At 40.3% G+C, this 19,091-nt stretch overlaps 1 protein-coding gene across 1 annotated transcript in view; it reads left to right on the plus strand.

Moving 5' to 3' along the window:
* The first annotated feature begins 248 nt into the window (after positions 1 to 248).
* Nwd2 (NACHT and WD repeat domain containing 2) overlaps positions 249 to 19,091 on the plus strand; it is a 160,161-nt gene continuing 141,318 nt past the window's right edge. The window contains exon 1 of the mRNA XM_063240744.1: positions 249 to 550. Within this exon, the coding sequence (XP_063096814.1) occupies positions 400 to 550 (151 nt within the window). The 5' untranslated portion in view covers positions 249 to 399. The remainder of the gene's footprint in view (positions 551 to 19,091) is intronic.

Raw genomic sequence — 19,091 nt, forward strand, 5'->3', positions numbered from 1 at the left:
CCTCCGTCCCCGCCACCTGGCGGCCCCCTCTTCTCGTGGAGGGCGCGGACGGGGACATGACCGCCGGCTCGGCCACCGGCGCTGGCTCTTCCCGGCGCAAACCGGCGATGCGCGCGTAGCCGCGGCCGCCACGCTGACCTCCCGCCGCCTGAGCCCCGGCAGCCCGCGGAGGCGGCGCCCCGCAGCGGCAGGCGTGGGCGGCGCAGGGCCGGGGGCCGTATGGCGGCTCTCCGCGGGTGGCCGGCGCGCCACGAGCTCGCGGGCTGCGCCTCGGGCTCCGAGAGGCTCTGAGCCGCGCCGCCTGCGGACGTCGACTTCGCCGAGCCGCGAGCCGCAGGCAGCAACCCCAGGAGGGCAGCAGGAGGAGGTGGCCGCAGCGGCTGCGCCTCCCGGAGGGCCATGTGGCCGGCCGGCGCGGGCACCAGGCTGCCCTGTCCCCGGGACTCGGCGCTCCGGCGCGCGGCTTTCTCCGGGAACCTCACGGCCCTGCCTGCGCACCTCGTGCCCGCCGGCCGCAGCGTGCGGGTCTTCATCAGCGCCAACCCTGAAGGTGAGTGTCCTGCTCGGGCTCGTGTGTCTCCGTCCCCTCCAGCTAAGGAGAGCCCTGAGCGCGTGGGAATTGGATTCCAGTCACTTAGAGTCGTCCCTCACTCGTCCGCTGGCCACCCGACTGACTCTAGGACATTCATTTTCTTCCCCGGTCAAGCTGAGAATCACCAGGCACTCTGGTCGCTCCATCTGCCTCCATGGCCACCACTCCCTCCGTCCCTTTCCTTTTATAGGGTGATCTCAAACGCAAGTAATGTAGTAATTCCTCTGCCTTTGGCTCCGGGCGACTTCCTAAATGGGGTTCCCTCTTTTTGCCACTTGTTCTGGGCAAGGCGAGATGAGTCTGACTCTGCTTCAAACTGGCCTCTTGCGGGTAACAAGGTAACCTCTGCTGTAGGCTGCTAAGCAGGCCAGTGTGAACCAAAGGGCTGTGGAGGTCAAAAGGCCACACACTGTAGTGTCCAGGGACGGCCTGGTCCCATGACCTCATCTCAGGGGCGGTGTCCTTGGGTTTGCTCATTTTAGTCCAGAACCTGGCCTACCTAACCGTGTTCCGGCTCAGTGCCCGCTGAAAACTTGTTGATTTATTGCATTCACAATTAGTGGCCCAGCTGTAGGTGGTCAGATTCTTGCTCAGCACTGCGCTTGGTTCTCAGCCCTAAATGTTAGCTTTGATTTCCACTAGGTGAGAGAAAAAAGAAAGGATGCATCCGACTGGAGCTGGATAAAACTGCAGGAATTCTTATTCTCTAGGAACTGGTTTCTAGGAGACTTATTTGTGAGAGATTCCAGAATTAACTTTTTTCTGTACTCTAACAAGCCTTGGGTTTAAAGGAAAAAAAAGAAAAAAGCGTACTCTCAGATGATCCCTGGACAGGATCTTCTTGAAAACTCAAGGCTATGGTTGCTTGTGAAAACCATTGAGAAGCAACTAAACTAACTTTCTAGAAAATTATCGTTTCAAAAATGGCAGTACTGGAAGTTTCTAGCAAAGCTCTCATTATAAAATAAGAACGGGAAAACAGGTAACAAATACTGATTAATATTACAAGGAATGCATATTTTGAGAGAAGCAATGACTTACCTTTATCAGTTGCTGTTCACTTTGAAGGAATTTTAGGAAAATGTGATGAACTTTTCAGGAATGATTTTATCTTAAATGTGTCCCAGAATTTCTACTTAAATCTAGATTAAATAACTATAAAGACATGTAGCCCGATTTAGGGATTTAAAGAAACCTGAAAGTTTGTTAGAAAATATTTAGTACTGAAATTTTCAATTGTCTGGGGTTTTAAAAAGTCTTACAAATAGCATTTAATCTGCTGGTCCAAAGCAGTAACTTTTTAAAACAGTGAAAAAATTTAATATGAATTTTTGTTTCTTTGAATTTGCAATTTCTATGATTAGAATAGTGCATTTATAGTACTGGTTTAATACTGAATTAATATTCAAGATTAAAATATTTGTCTTATGCCTGAAAATATCACTTGTCAGATTCCCTACTTTCTTGAAATAAAGACTTCAGCATATGTCAGTACAAGGAGGGCAAATTCGAGGGATGTGCCAACAGTTATGGCTTTTAGTTTGTGTTTTTTCTGGACAGTTTCCATACTGATCTTAAAAGGCTCTAATTTTACCCAAATTGGAGAGCCAAGGGCATATTGAAGACAACTCAGATAAGCATTTTCAAGTGATCTGAATGTGATGCCTTAAAATCTTAGTAAATGCTCCGTGAGAGGCAGCACTTTACTGTAGGACCTTTATGGATGCAATTTAGAATGCAAATGCTTGTGTTTTGGTATGATCCAATATTAGATTCTTGGCCAATACTGAAGAACCTCTCCAGTGTCAAATTAAGACAAAGGATACTGTCTCATGCTTTTTTTAAAAACAGAAATCCAATTTATGTTCTAAATGAAGGCTGTTTTGTGTAGAAGCCACAGCGATACTTCAAGAATCTAGCAAAGTTCTTGCTTAGGACTAAAACTAACATGGAATTTCTCCATCCATAGTGACAGTAGCTTGTCTTCAGAGTGAAAAAATGAAATTTCCCTGTGTTACATTAATATCTTAATTTCCATCTCCAATCTTGTGACCATGGCGAACCAAAGGGTGTTCCCCTTGTGCTAAGCTTGTTTGAAGTTAAGCTACTTGCTTTAATTCATACAACAGAATGAAGCAGGGTAGAACTTGTGGGATATTCAAAACACCTGTTTTAATGTTCTATGACTAGTCTCAGTTCTTGCTAGAGTCCAGTAAATATCACATGAATACATTGTCCGAAGAGTGTGGCATAGATGTTGGATAATGCTGTACAGCATCTTCTGACTGTCAAGTTAGAAGAGTATGAACAGCTGGAAAGGTTCAGGACGATCTGACTCACTTGCTGCCACTGAGAGGCAGCCCTAGGGACATTCAAGGAGACTTTAGAATGTGCTAAATGCTACTAGACACATTCTTGCCCAAAAGTGTATCTACCTCTGAATCCTTACTGTCTGGTCTCTGAACTAGATCCCCACCCAACTAGGAGAGAAAAACTCCCCTAAGAAGTCTGTTATTCACACCTAGTGTGGCATGGCATTCAGTTGGAAGCTGGCAGCTGTCCCCACACAGCTCAACCTGCAAAGAGCTGGTTCCACGAAAAACCACCAGAGACATGCTATGCCTACTCCCTGTACCCAACCCTATCTATCACCTAGCCTTAGACCTGCTACTCAGTGACCAAAAATTTTGCATCCTCTTTAGGACCTTCCTTTTCTACCTAAACTGCCCTATAAAAACATGCTGTCAGCCCTTGGTCAGGGCTAACTGTCTTTTCACCCCTGGCTCAACTATGCAGGTGGGCATCGAAGTCCTTGCATGTTGCGTCAGCTTTGCCTGCCTCAGTGGTCTCAGTTGCGCCTTAGTTTAGCCTAACACTTAGCACTGAAGACACAGGAGATGGATTCCTGTGGGGAGGCGCTAGCACTAGCCCAGATTTGCATAAATAGCTAGGCTTTGAACTTTATCTAGTCCCACCTCCCACCCAACATAAAAAATGCCATCTGCAGCATCTTTACAATCCTTGGAAGGTTTCTAGTCATTTAGCCATTGTCTGTCTGCCAGAGCAGCATTTATACCTCCTTGGAGAAAAGATTTTAAAACATGTAATATCCTCCCCTGTGATTAAATAGTCCAGATACATGGAGAGAAGAAGAACCTGCATTCCTTCTAATATTAATTAGCATTGTTACCATGATTCTCTCCCTGTTACTGCAGTTTGAGGGCCTTTCTCTTCCTTCCTTCTGTCCTAAACAAATACAAGGTAAAGTCTTAATGCTGAAAGAAAACTAGAATGCTGTTTTTTGCAACTGATGTGGGATGATGGGCCTGCATCAGTTTTTATGGGTAATTCTCAGAACAGATTTGATTTTGGAATTCTCCCCATCTCTTATTTTTTTAGACTTTGAGGGAAAATGCTTATATTACTGTTTAATGTGTGAAGTCATGGTTAACACCCCATGTTAAATATATGTCTATAGGGAGGCGTGACTTCATTGTAGTAAATGTTGTGTGAAACCTTCTGTAATTATGTAAATGCCTTTATCTGACATGGTCATATGGCTATTGAGTGCTAAGAATGACTAAGAGTCTAAATTTTGAATTTTGTTTTTAATAGGCTAAAATTTAAATAGGCATATGTGGCTATTGGTTATTTTATCATACAGAAAAGCTCCAAGTAGATAAAGATTATAAGAAGCCTCCTGTTAGCAAAGGTAAGGCTTGGCTGCAAGTGACTCAGATCACTTTAGGTTTTGCTCTGGAACGACCTTTTCTTTCGAAATCTTGCCAGACTGAGGAATTGCAAGAAAGTGATGTGGACTTTTATTGGAGACTATGGTTTTTAACTCTGCATAGGAGTTTTCCAATATTGGACCCAGAATTGCACAGAGTTGGCCTTCCAGATAATGTCAGCAATGGATGAAGCAGGGACTCTGCCTCCTCGCCCACAGAGTTCACCCTTTTAAAAGCCTAAGACATGAGTACACAAGGAAGAATGGCAAGTTTCCCTGCAACTGAGGAAGAGCAGACTGGGCTGAGCAGTCATGGTCCTTGGATCAAGCTCCTCCTCCTCCCCTGAGAAGGAGATGATAACTTCTCCTGTTCAGATGCATCCTGCTCTATACCAATGCATCTTCCTCTGTGTGTAAAAAGACATCTGGAGCAGAAGGAAAAACCTCCATTCATCTCCATGCATCTTTCTGCCCACTCTTCTGCACTGGTCATCTTCGAGAATTACACGCTTGTGCCCACAGTGTTGGTGAACATGTGCCCAAACTGTTCGCATTTTCTTTCATTTGTATGGCTTTACACCTTTCAAGATCTTGATAGAAAACCTTGTTCTCTCTTTTGAGAGGAAGCACAGCAAAGACGCCATGTTTTCCATGCTGTGTGCACACATGTTTAGGGCTGCAGCAGTAGCTTATTTAAGCTTTAGCTTGCCTTCTGGGGCAACAGACAGAAAAATTTGCCTTAGGAAATTCACATGAAATCTGTCAGTGTTCATCACCACTACTTTTCTTGTCTCTCCTAATATATATATAGGACAGACATCTGTCATATATACGTGTGTGTATATATGTATATGTGTATATATATATATATATATATATATATATATAGTGTCTTACCCCAAGAATATGGTTAAAACTTAGGAATCTTAAAGGCAAATTACCAAGTTGCTACTTCATGATAATATACATAGAATGTTTATAATTAATGAGTCATGAAATTCTAGTGGTTGTATCTTCTAAACCCTTATCAGATACTGTTCAACAAAAGAAAGTGTTAGGTATATGAATAGACTTGCCAATCAGACTTCCCTAGTTTAAATCCTCGATCGGCTATTTAATGTACCATTTCTTGAGTGAGTTGCTTAATCTTTTTGTTCTGTTTCCTAACTTGTAAAAGAAAACAACTGAAGCTTCTGCCTCACAGGATTATTGACTAAATAAGCTAACAAACACAAAGCACTTAGAAACCAATGCTGTGCACATAGGAAACATTAAATATTTTCTTTGTTTACCATTATGCTTATTATTTTTCACCAGATCCAGGCATAGTTCATGTATGTTTGTGCCAGATATGCAGTCAGTAGAGATATATTAGTTAGAATTCAATAGCATGACTCAATAGCATAACTACTTTAGATTTCTTGTAGAGTTAGGTGCCTCCAGAAATCATTGTAAAGGTTGAAGGAGAGAATGTCATTAGGCATTTAGGTCACATTGCCAACGCTGCCAAAAGGCAGCTGTAAAAGCACTGCCAGTATCATTGTGCCCCTGGGTACTGGATAGTGGCACCCTCTGCAGAAACACACATTTGCTGAAATTCATCAGCAGCCCTGGCTGGTGGTGGAGGGACTTCCCAGTTGCTTTTGCCCCCCATATCTGATGCACTTTGGATCAGATCTAGAACTGGTGTTGTACTCTGGTAGCAAAAAAGAGGATAGAGAAAGAGGTAGGAGATATCTGACTCCAAGGGACAGCATCCAGCCCAGAAGAAAGCTGACACCTGCACTCAGGAAATGTGCTTGAGGTGCCTCCTCCACGTGGAGTGCTGTCTGGTGCTTAGAATGTGGCAGTCAACAAAACAGACTCAGTCCCTGCCTTTATGGAGTTTACAAAATAATCATGCTTCATGATTGTAGTGCTGATGATGTAAGTAGAGCATTCAGGTAACACCAAGGAGAGTTGTGTAACTCAATCAGGGTCGGGGAGAGGAGTTGGAGAGGTACTAGGGTGTGGAAACTATTCTACCTGATAATCAAATATGAGGCAAACCTATGATGAGATCTGTACAGGGAATAGAAATAGCCTTTATTATTTAATAAGAGAGCTTTTATCTCTTTGAAGAAGTACAGGACGATACCATGAGATGACACTTAATGTCATGACTTGGACAGTAGGGATACAATATGTATAAATAGAATCTGGCATTACTGTTTAATAAATCATCTACAGAATTTTTGACATCCTTGTTATACCATAGTGATGATTTTGTTTACCATTTTAAGAGATATCTGCAGGTTTATATTTTATGTGTTTCAGTTATCTATTGCTATTTCTTAATCCATCTCAAAATGCAATGCCTTAAAGGAGTGACTTAGCATTTTTCATTCTTCTGTGGTTGGGAATTTGGCACGGTTTGGCTGGACAGAACTTCTCTCTCATGGGGCACTGACTGGAATCACTTATTTAATTGTATTTGGCTAAACCTATGCCTGACTGGGCGGGAAGGTCCAAGAAGGCTTAATTGTATCCCTGGCCCTTCCATGCTCCTTGATGAGCATCTAGTCTTCAGCTTTGCTCTCTTCTCCCTCTCCCAGTTCCTTTCCCTCTGACTCTATCTGTCCCTGTCCTTTTCTGTCTGTCTCCTTTCAGAAGTCCTGTCCAGAATTCATAATATAGAGTTTGGCTTCAGCAGGAAAAGGAAATGTAGCTTCCGGGAACTGGAAGTCCTAGAGCTTTAGTGGGAAACTTAGGACATGTGTGCTGGAGTGGGCTGTTTGTTATCACTGAAAGTCCTACAAAGTTCACCATCACTGTCATCAAATGTGGCTTTTGCTACATTCAGTCATCAGTGTAAGTCACGGGCCAGGCTAGATGCAAGGTGAAGACAACTAGGGAGGAATTAATGATGGTAAACTTTGAAGACTACCATAACCCCACTTATACTGCAATTAATTTGACCATTCTTTGTCATAGAATAAGCGAGACATGACACATGGCAAGTATGTTGTATAATTCATGAAGACTGAGAAAAACTGAGCACCACCCTCCTCTTCCTCACAAATTCTGAACTAGTTAATTATTTCTCGGGAAAAAAGTTTAAATACAGATGAAAATAATGTTCTTTTCTGATTCAGATAATAGAGAATACGTTTGTGCTTCCTAATACCATATGACAGAATTCTACATTGCTTTAATTACTCAGTGGCAGTGGGAGAACTCACAAAGCCTTCATCACGTGACCTTTCCTATAACGTAGTGAGCCTGGGTGCAGGTCACTTGCCAAGGTGCTCCAGGTATGGGTTGCTTGCTGAGAGGAGGGTGAGCAGGTAGGCCATGCTTGCCTGATTTATTTTTCTTAGGCTTCCCATTTCCAGGCAAGGTAAGTGAGATGGTAACCAGAGTCTAGGAAAGTTGTTTGAGGAAAAGTCTGCAGACAGGAGAAGTAAATATCCTCCCCTCACTGTTTACCCACTTCCTTGGCACATGCCTATATGCCCAGTAACAGCTGAGGCAGGAGGATTGTAAGGTCAAAGTCAGTCTTTGCAACTTTGTAGGACCTTATCCCAAAATTAAATAAATAAATAAACATGGCTGGGGCTGTAACTCTGTAGTAGAATGCCTCTGATTTTGATCCCTAATACTCCACAAAAACAAAATGAAAATGTTTATAAACAATAAAATCCTTACCTTGTAATTTAATTTAGAGATCTGATATTAAAAAATAGAAATTAAGTCACGGCAAAATATCAAACATGAAGAAAAGACAAATGAACTAAAAATATAGCATAAGAAATTACATTCAGATATCAGAGTTTTTCATAAAGTAAGTGCCTAGAGTGTCCTTGGGAACAGACATTTCATGTCTTCAGAAATAAGTTTTTTAAACTGTTAAATTATTAGGTGAATCACTGTGCAGTCATAGATAAATGAAAACTAAAAACAGAAGTTAACTCTCAAACATTTCTTTAAAATGCAATGAAGAAAATTGTAGTCACAGAAGATAATTGGAGTTACATAAGGTTTTGTTGTTGTTGTTGTTGTTGTTGAAGTATTTGTTGAGATGCTGAAAGAAAATCCATTTTGTTGAGAAATGCATGGCAAGGAAGGACATGACACTGTGTTTCACTGAATCAGTAAAATGCTAACAAGCAACAAGATTTGGCCTCTCAACTTTGCACAGGCTCAAGTCTAAGGCAGCCGTGGAAGATCTGGAATAAAAGTATTCAAGCATTGCATTGTCTGTTTACAAATGTAGACCGAGTATAATAAACTAGGCAGTTTCAAATTCTTTTCAACTCAAAAACATTCATTTAAATTTTTATCAGATGATTTAAGAAAATGTGAGACAGAGTAGTGACTTAAAGGCAACATAGGAGCTGAGTTACTATGTAAAATCAACTTAGAAGAAAGCATGGTAATATTAATATAAAGATACACATATCATTTCTTCAAATGTTTTACTTCAATCATGGCTTCTGTTGAGACTAAACAAGTCAGATCCTACAATTGAAAGTGTGTTGATGAATATATAACTAGGGAAATGAATTATGTGGTAGAAATTTAATAAAAAGATGAAATTGCAGCTTTAGATGCAATTCAAAGAGACTAGTAATACCTCCTTCTAATAAAATACTTCCCTGAAATCTCATTTTTAAACCCCCAGTATTTCAGAGAATCTGACATAGAACACTCCAGAAGCAAAGCACAGATGACAGGAGACTTATTCCCAGAGAAATTACAGAATTTAACTCAGAAATAAAACCGCAGAATTGAAAGGGTATCCTTCATCGTGCTTAACGTAGTCTATTATAGTGATGGCGAACCTACAGTACTTGTGCTGCAGTGTCTGTCTGTGTCATTGAAAGCTATAAAGGTTCACTGTCATTGTTCTGCTGCATATTGTACCATTTAGGTAGGTTCTTGCCAGTGAATATTTTTCCTTTGGAATTTATTCTAAGCATTAGCTGCAGTGTTTATTAAATTTCCATTATGTGTTTGCAGACTTTTAGTTGGTGTGGTACAAAAGAAGAGATGTGCACTGCCATCTTCATTCTTTAGAGCCTACCTGACATTCAGAACAAATACTGCTGCTATTCAAAAATATAAACACTTGTTTGTGAAAGACATGTTTACAGGCAAAGACTGACTGGAGTCAGTTTGTTGTATCTGATGTCCCAGGCAGATGTTCAAGTCCATCCAGGGAGAAAGACCAAGATGGGTTGGATCTACCAAATGATCTGTCTTCTGTAGGATGTGGCCCCTGGAAAAGTGGCCCCTCCACAGGGGAGAGAACAAGTCCACAAAAAAAGAAGGCACAGTTTTTGGAAACAAATCAAATGGTACCGGAAAGTCTGATAGAACCTCAAAGACTGCCGACAAGTGAGCAAGCATATACTGAAATTGTTTATCTCCCTTAAATATCAGATGAATAACTGCAGATTTTACTCAGACAAGGACTCACAAATTAATCAGAATTTGTTAAAAGCCCTAGGACATAGCTGTAAGGACTACAACGGGATGATAATTACTCAGATAACTTTTTAAAAAGCAGTAAAGTGAGGTGCCCCGAAGGTGCACAGCATGAAGTTCTCTGGCACAAGGCTCCCATTCTAAAGTGGGACTTTTGGGGGACCTAGGGAGGCAGAAAGCAACTGAAGGAATCCCAGTCCCTAATCATAAGGATGACCAAAGAGCTGGACAGTATGCAAGTCTGCTCCCAGGATCAGCACCAAAGGCCACAATTGCTACCTGCATAATGTGCTCCTGAGACAGTGGCTGGGTTGGGAATAGTACTGACCCTTTCCTGGCCAAGACTGCCATTGGTCCCAAGGGATGGTAACAGCCACCATTACAGGAGGCACAAGGTGTGGTTCCAGTTGTGTCAGAGAAAGGATGCTGGGCTGGGAAGCAGGAAGTGTTATTCAGTAGGAAGAAGGAATTTGGAACACTATTTGGAAGATGAGAAAGATTTAATTGTTTACAATAATGAAGTGTTCAGAGATATTCCAGAGAGAGCGAATACTGTATTTCCTGAAAGTCTGGTAAAGCCTCATTTGTGAATCAGTAGAAGCTAATTTAGAATGCTTCGTAAGGAAAGAGAAGGAGCTACATTCAGGCTCAGTAGCAAAAAGTGCATCGGTTGATTAGTAGTGTTCGCTGTAGACTGTGGAGTGGTATCTGTATCCCAGTTTGTGCAGTATATTTGTGGGAGGGATGGAACAATAGAAGGCAATAAAGGGGGGGGGGGTTTATTTTGTTTTGTTTGATTAAAGCTGAGAGGAAAATTCAGTGTGAATTGAAAAAAAAGTTTGCCCAAGAAATAACTGGTAAGAAATTTTCTTGCTCAAATGGCAGGACTGTAGAGTCAAAGATTTCTTAAAGAGGGGAAATTTTGTTGAAGCTGGTAAGTAGACTAAAAGCCTTGCACCAAGTCAAACTTATACACTAGTTACTAAGCAAAGAGTAGACAGAAAAAAACAAACTCACTTGATAATATTCTTTTAAAACGCTAATTAAAATTGGATAAGAACCTAATGAGGTCATATGTGAGATCATGTGTAAAAAGGAAAGTTAACCAAAGATACCAGAAGCTAAAACGCTTTTAAAAATGTAACTGTGCTAATATTGAAACAGAAAAAAGCAATTGTTATAATAGAAAATATTCAGGAAAAAGTGAAAGGATTCAGAACTTTTAAAAGAAGCTGCCGTTTGGAGCTATTATTATTAAGTCATAGCATATGAAACCATTCTTAGGAAACTACAATTTGAAGAAATCACTACTGAATAAGAAATGTGATAAGGTGTTAGAGTCTTACAATATGGCCTTCAAGGTTTGGGGTACTCTTATTAAGAAATGGGGTAAGTCCAGGGTTGTAGCTCAGTATCAGATGGGTACTAGGCTAGTGAGTACAAGGCCTTGGGAAAACACCGAGATGAAATCTCTGACCTCTTTTGAAGCCAGGTCCTGTAACTGTTCTGGTCAGCAGAATGTGGAAGTGGCACAACCCATTTTCTAGGCTTTTTTCAAGATTTGCCACTTGCAGTTTGTCTTTTGACATAATTGCTCTTAGAACCCAGTCACTCAATGAAGACCCCCTTGGGGACGTGTAATAGCCAGCTCCACCTTGTCTACAAGGAAAATGAGCTATCTTGAAAGTAAATCTCCACCACTAGTTGAGCTGGCCTAGGTGCTTAGTACTGTGTAGACCAGAGACTAACCTTCCTGCAAAACCCTGCCCAACCTGCAGATTCAAGGGAAAAATGATGGTGGTTATTTTAAGCCACTATGTTGAGTTTGTTATATCAATAGATAAATGAACAAAATAAAACAAACAGGGTGTACTAGCTAATAACACAGAATTAGGGGTAAAAATCCAGAGTTTGAATCCCAAGATTTATGGCAAACTTATATAAGGTAGTCTTCTCCACCAAATTCATTTCTTGGTGGAGGCTGTTGTGCGAAAGAAATAAAATGTGCTTAGGAACTAAAGCAATTATTGAAAGACAGCAAAGATTCAAACAATGTAGGGCTAATCTTGATAACAGTCCTGGGAAGTAGTTATATGGATCACACAGAAATAATAACTACTTGAATAACTTTTTGCTTTTAATTATGGATCATTATTCCCAAATTATGTCCCTCATAATCATGTATGCGTTTAGCTAGAAGACACAACATAAAATAGTATATATATAGTTTAAGATGTAACTATCAATTCAGTCCAAGATTTAAGGTATTAAAGTTAACAAGTTATATCTCCAATACTGCAGAAACTGATAGAAAACACAACTTTTTTTGAGTTGATAGGTAGCAAGCAGAGTTCAATGACAAAAGGGGATAAAAAGCACTTCTACTTTCCAATATTAGGGGTACTAATCTTTTATACTAAAAGTCATGACTTCTTTCACACATAAAGAATTTCCCTTACTGTTGCTTCATATCTACATGAAGGTTCATATTCCATTTTTCTGGCTTCTGTTAATCTTTAAGGCTTTAATGCATGATTAACTTGCCACGGATGACCCAAAGAGTGAAGAGTGCCCATGTTTCATGTCAAAAGAACAGTGAGTAATTAAAAAAAAAAGTGGCCACTGCAATCTACAAAGTTTCAATGCAAATATCATACACAGATCAAAAACTATATTCATTTCAAATGACTTTCATTGCAGAGTAACCAAATCATTTCTTATTATAAATTGATCCTTTGTATGGTATGCCTATCATTAGTATAAGATTATAACAAGAAAGGGGTATTGTGCTGTTATAGCTATGAATATTTGAGGGTGGAGAAGGACAGGGAAGAGATAGCTCTGCTTATGGACTAGAATAAATGGATTATGAATCTGGAAAAGGTTGATCAGTCATTTGATCACTGATTCTATCTTGCAAATCAGAGAGTGCAATGAAATGAACGAGGGCCCCAAGCATCTAGGAATTTTGAAGCGTAACTTAGTTTAGAGCTTGGTGGTGCCATTTGAAAAGAGTTGGATATTGGCATAATGCAACCCTTCTGGAAGCAGAGAGACAGCATTCTTGGTGTTAGCACATTGAGAAAGACCATGAGCTGCTTTCCTGCATGTACCCAGGACACTTGTCTGAAGAAAAAGAAGTTCAAGGTTTAACCCTTGAACCCTTTTAACAAACCCCTTGGTTCTTTTTTTGAGACCACTCATTCTATGGCTTTTATACCTACTGTCCAATTTTGTAGTTTTTTTCTAACTTTTTTTTCTTTTGGAAAGCCTCTCAACTGTATCAAAGGGAGAAAAAGATTTAACATTTCCAGATATCATCAGTAAGATCAAAAGTGACCATGCTCTGGGGGCAGCTGCAGCCAGGCGTAGACACAGCGTTCCCCTCTGAACACTTGTTGACTTCCGATACATACGTGTGTAAACTTTTTCTCTATGTCTGCCTGAAAGTCTAGATGTCCAGGGCATGAGTTCCATTCTTCTATGCTTAAAACTTTTCCAAATGCAGAAGACTAATATTAAGTCATTAGGTTGCAATATAATTAAGTGATATTTCATACATAAAATAGATGCCTAAGATATACTTGTTGAATTTTTCAAAGCCCTTGGAGAAAGGAAAAAATGCAAGAATGGGATGAAAAGTTGTGCCTGTTTGCCTCCTGATGTCCCTGTAAAACCTGAAAGTTCATGAACCTCACCCCTAGGTTCTTTATGCCCTTATAGGTCTGTTACTTTGCACCAGACTGATAGAGCATTACACAGAGTACAGCTGGATCTCCCAGGAAAGATCAGAGAGATTCAGCCTGACATTTTCTGCCCCAGGATTCCAGAAATTGCAGCCAGCCACTCTGCATGGAATAGTGCCCCACATTCTACATTAGCCCAAAAAGAAGGGAAAAGTTGAAGGAGAAGGATGGTTGCTTACTGCCAGCCAACAAAACAGGGGTTAGGGATGAGGTCTTTGACAGTAGCTTTGAAGACTTCAATTTCTATGGATTTTTCACAGAAACAGTGGGAAGCAAATACTGCTGGTATTTTGAACCAATAGCATGATTTTCAGAACTGGTTAGGAACCATGCCACTCTCTGTAATGTTATTTTTTTGCGAAGTTTAATTTTGTATTCCACTTCTAGCACACACAGTCAAGTCTGGATAATAGCCACTTAAAAGTTGGAGAGATTAGAGAAGCTTTTCTAAGTATTTTGTCCAAGAGTGCTTTCTCCCTGTTTTCTAATAACAAACGTTAATAAAATGAGTGGCCTCCATGTTCTGTTTGGATGGTAGCTCTGTAACCACAGACATTCAGTCTGAGAGTCTTTTCTCTGCATCTGCTGCAGAATTAGGTGTTTGAAAAACAGAATCTCTGTGGCCTCTTACAATTGCAATACTACGTTTTTCTGTTTCTCTGAAACTCCCTGGATATGCCATTATGTTTTCTTTGCATAGAGAAAAAGAAGGAGACAGGGGAAGGAGGTCCTGGCTCTTCTTCCTAACTCCATAATCCATCTATCAATTATCTGAAAAATAGCAATAACATCACCTTTATTAACTCCCTTCCTCAGAGGTTAGTCATGGGAGTGGATAGGAAAGCATTACCAGCATAACAAGGACCCCACCAAAGTTAATAGAAAGCATCTCCAGGATGTAAAAACATCTTAACGATTATTCCTTATTAAATTAGAAAGTGGTGATTCTCCCTTTGAGGGCCCCCAGTCTATGTCTCTGACTGAATACTTTTTAAATTCTACCTAATATATCTCCCTATTCCTCTTAAAAGTAGAAATAAAGATCCTGGAAGATATTAATGAAATACAAAAGTAGAGAAGACCTCTTGTTCAGTCTTGCAAATGAGAACTTTGAGTTGAATTTTAAAAGTCACTGGAATTTGGGGTAAAAAAAAACTGATATGAACTTCCAAATAGTGGTGCTTGAATTTCTACCCCCTGAATTGGGTAGTGTTGTTCATTGTGGGTGCAGGACACCACTTGAGATACTCACACTAGAGAATAATAGAGGTTAAAGATAAGACTTAGTTTGGAAACATAGGGTTTGGGACCTTGGCTTGTGCCATTTTCTGACTTGGTGACCTAAAACAAGCCACTAAATTTCTTGAATTCTAAATTTCCTTATCTCTAAAAATGAAATTATTTAGTGATTTTATGTGGGTTAAATGACTTAAAGCTTGTGCAATAATACATGCTTGGTGCAATCAGTTTTCATTCAGTGGTTACTAGAACTGTTATCATTACTATTAGTTCCATTATTTCTTTACATTGGTGATACTAACAGCTCATTTAATAAGGAGGAAACATCAAACCTGGGTCAAGAAAATGACAGTCATTATGGTTTATATCTAGATGTTCTCTAAGAGGCTCGTGTGCTCAGAGGCAGAACTTGAAGAAGGTGATTAGATTATGGTGACACCAAAACTGACTTGCTTTTGGTAGGTGGGACCTGGTTGGAAGAAGTGGGTCAGTGGGACATAACCTGGAGAGGTGTAGCTCCCTCCTCAGCTCCCGTCCTTTGCTCTCTGTTCCCTTTTCATTGTGCCTTCCTGCTCTGCTCTTTCCTGCCTTGGTGTCAGTTGATAATGGGTTGTAAATTTGAGCCCTAATTTCCACTTTTAAGTTACAGCTGTCAGGTAGTATGTCTGAGAAATGTGAAAGTGATTGAGACAGATTTTAGTTTCAGAGAGATGGGATCATTGCTATGATTCGACCTATGGTTTTAAGACAATAGGGCTTCATCTATGGTTTCAGAGCCTCTGGAACTAGTTCATAGGAAGGGTTTTGAGGACTAAGGAGATGCTAGCTAGAGAAATGTAGAATATTGTGAGCCAGTCTTGATGAAAGATTGTGTTCAGAGTTCACAAGACCAGAATGCTGATGCAAATGCAGACAATAAAGACCAGGCTCAGAAGGTTTCATTTGAGGAAAAAGATTCTATTAGCAGTTGTACTTGAGACTGCATGTGTTAAACTGGCAGAAAATGTGTCCATATTTTGCTCATATCCTGAAACTTTACAGGAGTTAGATATTAAGGTGGCAGACTAATCTATTGGAAGAAATTTCAGAGCAGCCCAGTGATCAGTCTGTGGTATAGGGTACTGCTTTTGCTCTCAGCAAGATTTATACTGAGAAAAAAAAAAAAGCAGAAAGTCAGGTTAAATGATTTGAAAAACGTTGCTGGTAGCCAGAAAACTTGCACCTGTAAAATTTGGATCTATGCAATTTTGGCCCACGACATCCTGATTGCTCAAAACATTATTAAAAAGAATCCAAAGGACACGCACACAAAATAAATCCCAGGACCCCATGTCTGGAGCTCTTGTGTGTTCTGCGTAACATGAATAAAAGGATATGTATGCCATGAAGGGCCCACTATTGTGGGTTTTTTCACCGTATCCCATCTTGTGACTCCCTGGATGTAATTTTGTTTTATTTTTATTTTTTCTATTTACTTGGCTCAGCCTTTCTCTGAAGAGCCAGTTTCTCCCTTATCTTTCACTTTAACTTTCAAATAAACTTTGACATTATTTAAAAAGAGAATCTTAGTATCTTTTTTAAATCAGGACAAGAGAAAAGATACTGTAAAGGAATCCCAGCAAGACCTCACCATTTTCCTGCAGATGTGAAAACCTACTTTGAGAAAAGAGACTCAGAGAACCCAGCTCATTCAAGAATAACTATGAAAGACTTTCCTGAGCTCAGCTGTCCAGACACTCAAAGGTCTCTGCAGTCATAATCCAAGGGAGCTGTGCTACTGCTTGAACCGGTGCCAGATGTTGACATCATCCATTTGGTGCTAGTTTTACTGAGATGCAGAATGTAAGTGTTGTAGGATCAACGGGGCTTCCATTCAGACTTCAGAAAAGTCCTAGAAGGCCAGAAAGTGGGAGAGGGCAGTGAAAAACCTATGAGAATAAATGCAACAGTTCAGCTGAGACCTCAGCAAGTTTGAAATGTCAGAAACATGGAAAATCAGCTAAGAAAAACTGAAGGCATTGAGTAGAGCCAGCAAAACCTAGGGGACTGTCTGCCCAACCCTTTTGTAGTTTGCATCCTTCACCAGATGCTGGATACAGAACTAAAGGAGATGATGTTTGCTCTTCTGGGTTTTAGTCTTGCTTTGGCCCCATTCCTTTCTATCGTCCTATTTCTTCCACTTGTAATGGGAATGTTTACCCCGTACCATTATATCTAACCAATGTTTAACTTTAATTTTTTCAAAAGCTCACAGCTAAGTTTCCCTTCAAGTCTCAGAGCACTTTTCAGCAGTACTAAAACTGTTCAGACTTTGGTGACTCAGAAATGGACTAAGTACATTGTCCATAAAGTCTCATGCAAGTGAGAGTTTAGGGGTGAAGGTTACAAAGTCATAAGCCCGGCCTTATACACATTTGAGTTGAAGTTTCACAGGTGTACTGTGTCTGATTTACTTTGTCAGCTTAAGAACATGTGGACCTAGTGGGAAGAGGCAGGTCATTGAGGACTCGACCTAGGTGGGTATATGTCCCTCTTTGGCTTCTCCATTTGTTCTCTGCTTCCTGGCTTCTGTAAAACAAGCAGCTTTTCCTTCTCTATGCCCTTCTTCTATGCAGTCTTCTGCCTTGAAGACACCTGATTATGGGCTATAAATGTGAGCCAAAATAAACCTCTTTTCCTTTAAATTGCTGGTGTTGGGTGCTGTGTCTCAGTGTTGAGAAATTGACTAAGACAACAATCATTTTAAAACACTCGTCTGCTAGTGGCATCCTTGTGGCCCACTCAACAGGAAAAGGGAAGGATGCGTGACATGATGGTACAGTTAGGAAACATTTATTTCCCATTTGTTTAGTTTGTGGCAACATGTTTCTTTCTAACTGCCTATCAAGGTTGATATTTTAAGAGGCCACTTATTATAATCATTTTAAAGTATTTTTGAAAAATTAACCATCAAAAGTAAGTTCTAAGCCTTGAAAATAGGCATGTTTTCTTCCTTTATGACCAGACCCCATTTTAAATCAAATTCACAAGTCTTTCAGTAAACATTTGTTGCGGGTTTGCTATGTGCAGGATGCTGTTAAGCAAAGTAAGGTAACTGTAGCTCACAGTTCATTACATATTTCAAAAGGACTAGAAGAGAGGATTTTGAAGGTTCATTACACAATGAAGTGTTAAATATTTGAGAAGATGGAAATGATTTGATCATTACCATCTTAACACTAATTTAATTTATATGCATGTATAAAATTTTCAAAGTCTGTAATTATATGAAATACTGTGTCAAGTTTTATGTGTGAGTTTTTTTTTCTTTTTCTTTTTCTGTTTTTATCGGTACCGGGGATCGAACTCACGACCGCCTGCTTGCAAGGCAGGTGCTTATGCCGCTGAGCTAAATCCCCAGCCCCTACATGTGAGTTTTTAAAATGACACTATTAGCCCAGTGCGTTGGCTCACACCTGTAATCCCAGACCTCAGGAGGCTGAGGCAGGAGGATCATTACAAGGTCAAGACCAGCCTTGGCTACAAAGTGAGTTCAAGGCCAGCCTGAACTGCATAGAGACTCTGTCTCAAAAAGACAAAAAATTTTTTAAAATGACACTATTTGAGGTTGTAGTGATATAAAATTTATTCAGCATCTGTTTAATTGCTTATTAAATATAAGCCCTACCTTTATTGTGTTCATATCCTGATGATATATCCTAATGTAAATATATAAAAACTAATTAAAATCCAATACTTGTAAAGTTGGTGAAAATCCTGGTAAATACTGTGAAGGAAAATGAAGCTAGCTGGCCAGGTGTGGTGGTATGTGCCTGTAATCCCAGCACTCACGAAGATGAGGCTCAGAGATCACCGCAAGTTTGAGGCCGACCAATCTAGGCTGCATAGTGAATTCAAGGCCAGCTTACACTACATCCTGAGACCCTTGCTTTTAAAAAAAATGAGGTAAGGTAGCAAAGAGTAAAGACAATTTCTTCCAGTTACTAGATAGTGTGAGAAAGTCGTCTGATGATCTCATACTTGAACAGAGAGAGTAAGAGTGAAGAAGGGAACCAAGCTGGTAGAGGATACACATTTCCACCTAAGACATTAGTAAGTGCAAAATCCCTGAAGCAGCATCTGTGGTGTTCAGAAAACAGTAAGGTCAGTGTGATGGAGAGTAAGCAGAGACAAGAGTGATTTTCCAAGACTAATGCCCCTGTGTGGTGGACACCAGCCAGTGAGAACAGATGCCACCTATAAATGTTCACGTGCCTGTGCATGTCTGCCAGGCATCAGCCTTAACAAGAAAAGAGGTCAGGGAGCTGAGGAGGTC

The sequence above is a fragment of the Cavia porcellus genome, unplaced genomic scaffold, assembly GCF_034190915.1.
Source record: "Cavia porcellus strain 051 isolate PalLab524CR breed Dunkin Hartley unplaced genomic scaffold, mCavPor4.1 scaffold_30, whole genome shotgun sequence".
Lineage (NCBI taxonomy): Eukaryota > Metazoa > Chordata > Mammalia > Rodentia > Caviidae > Cavia > Cavia porcellus.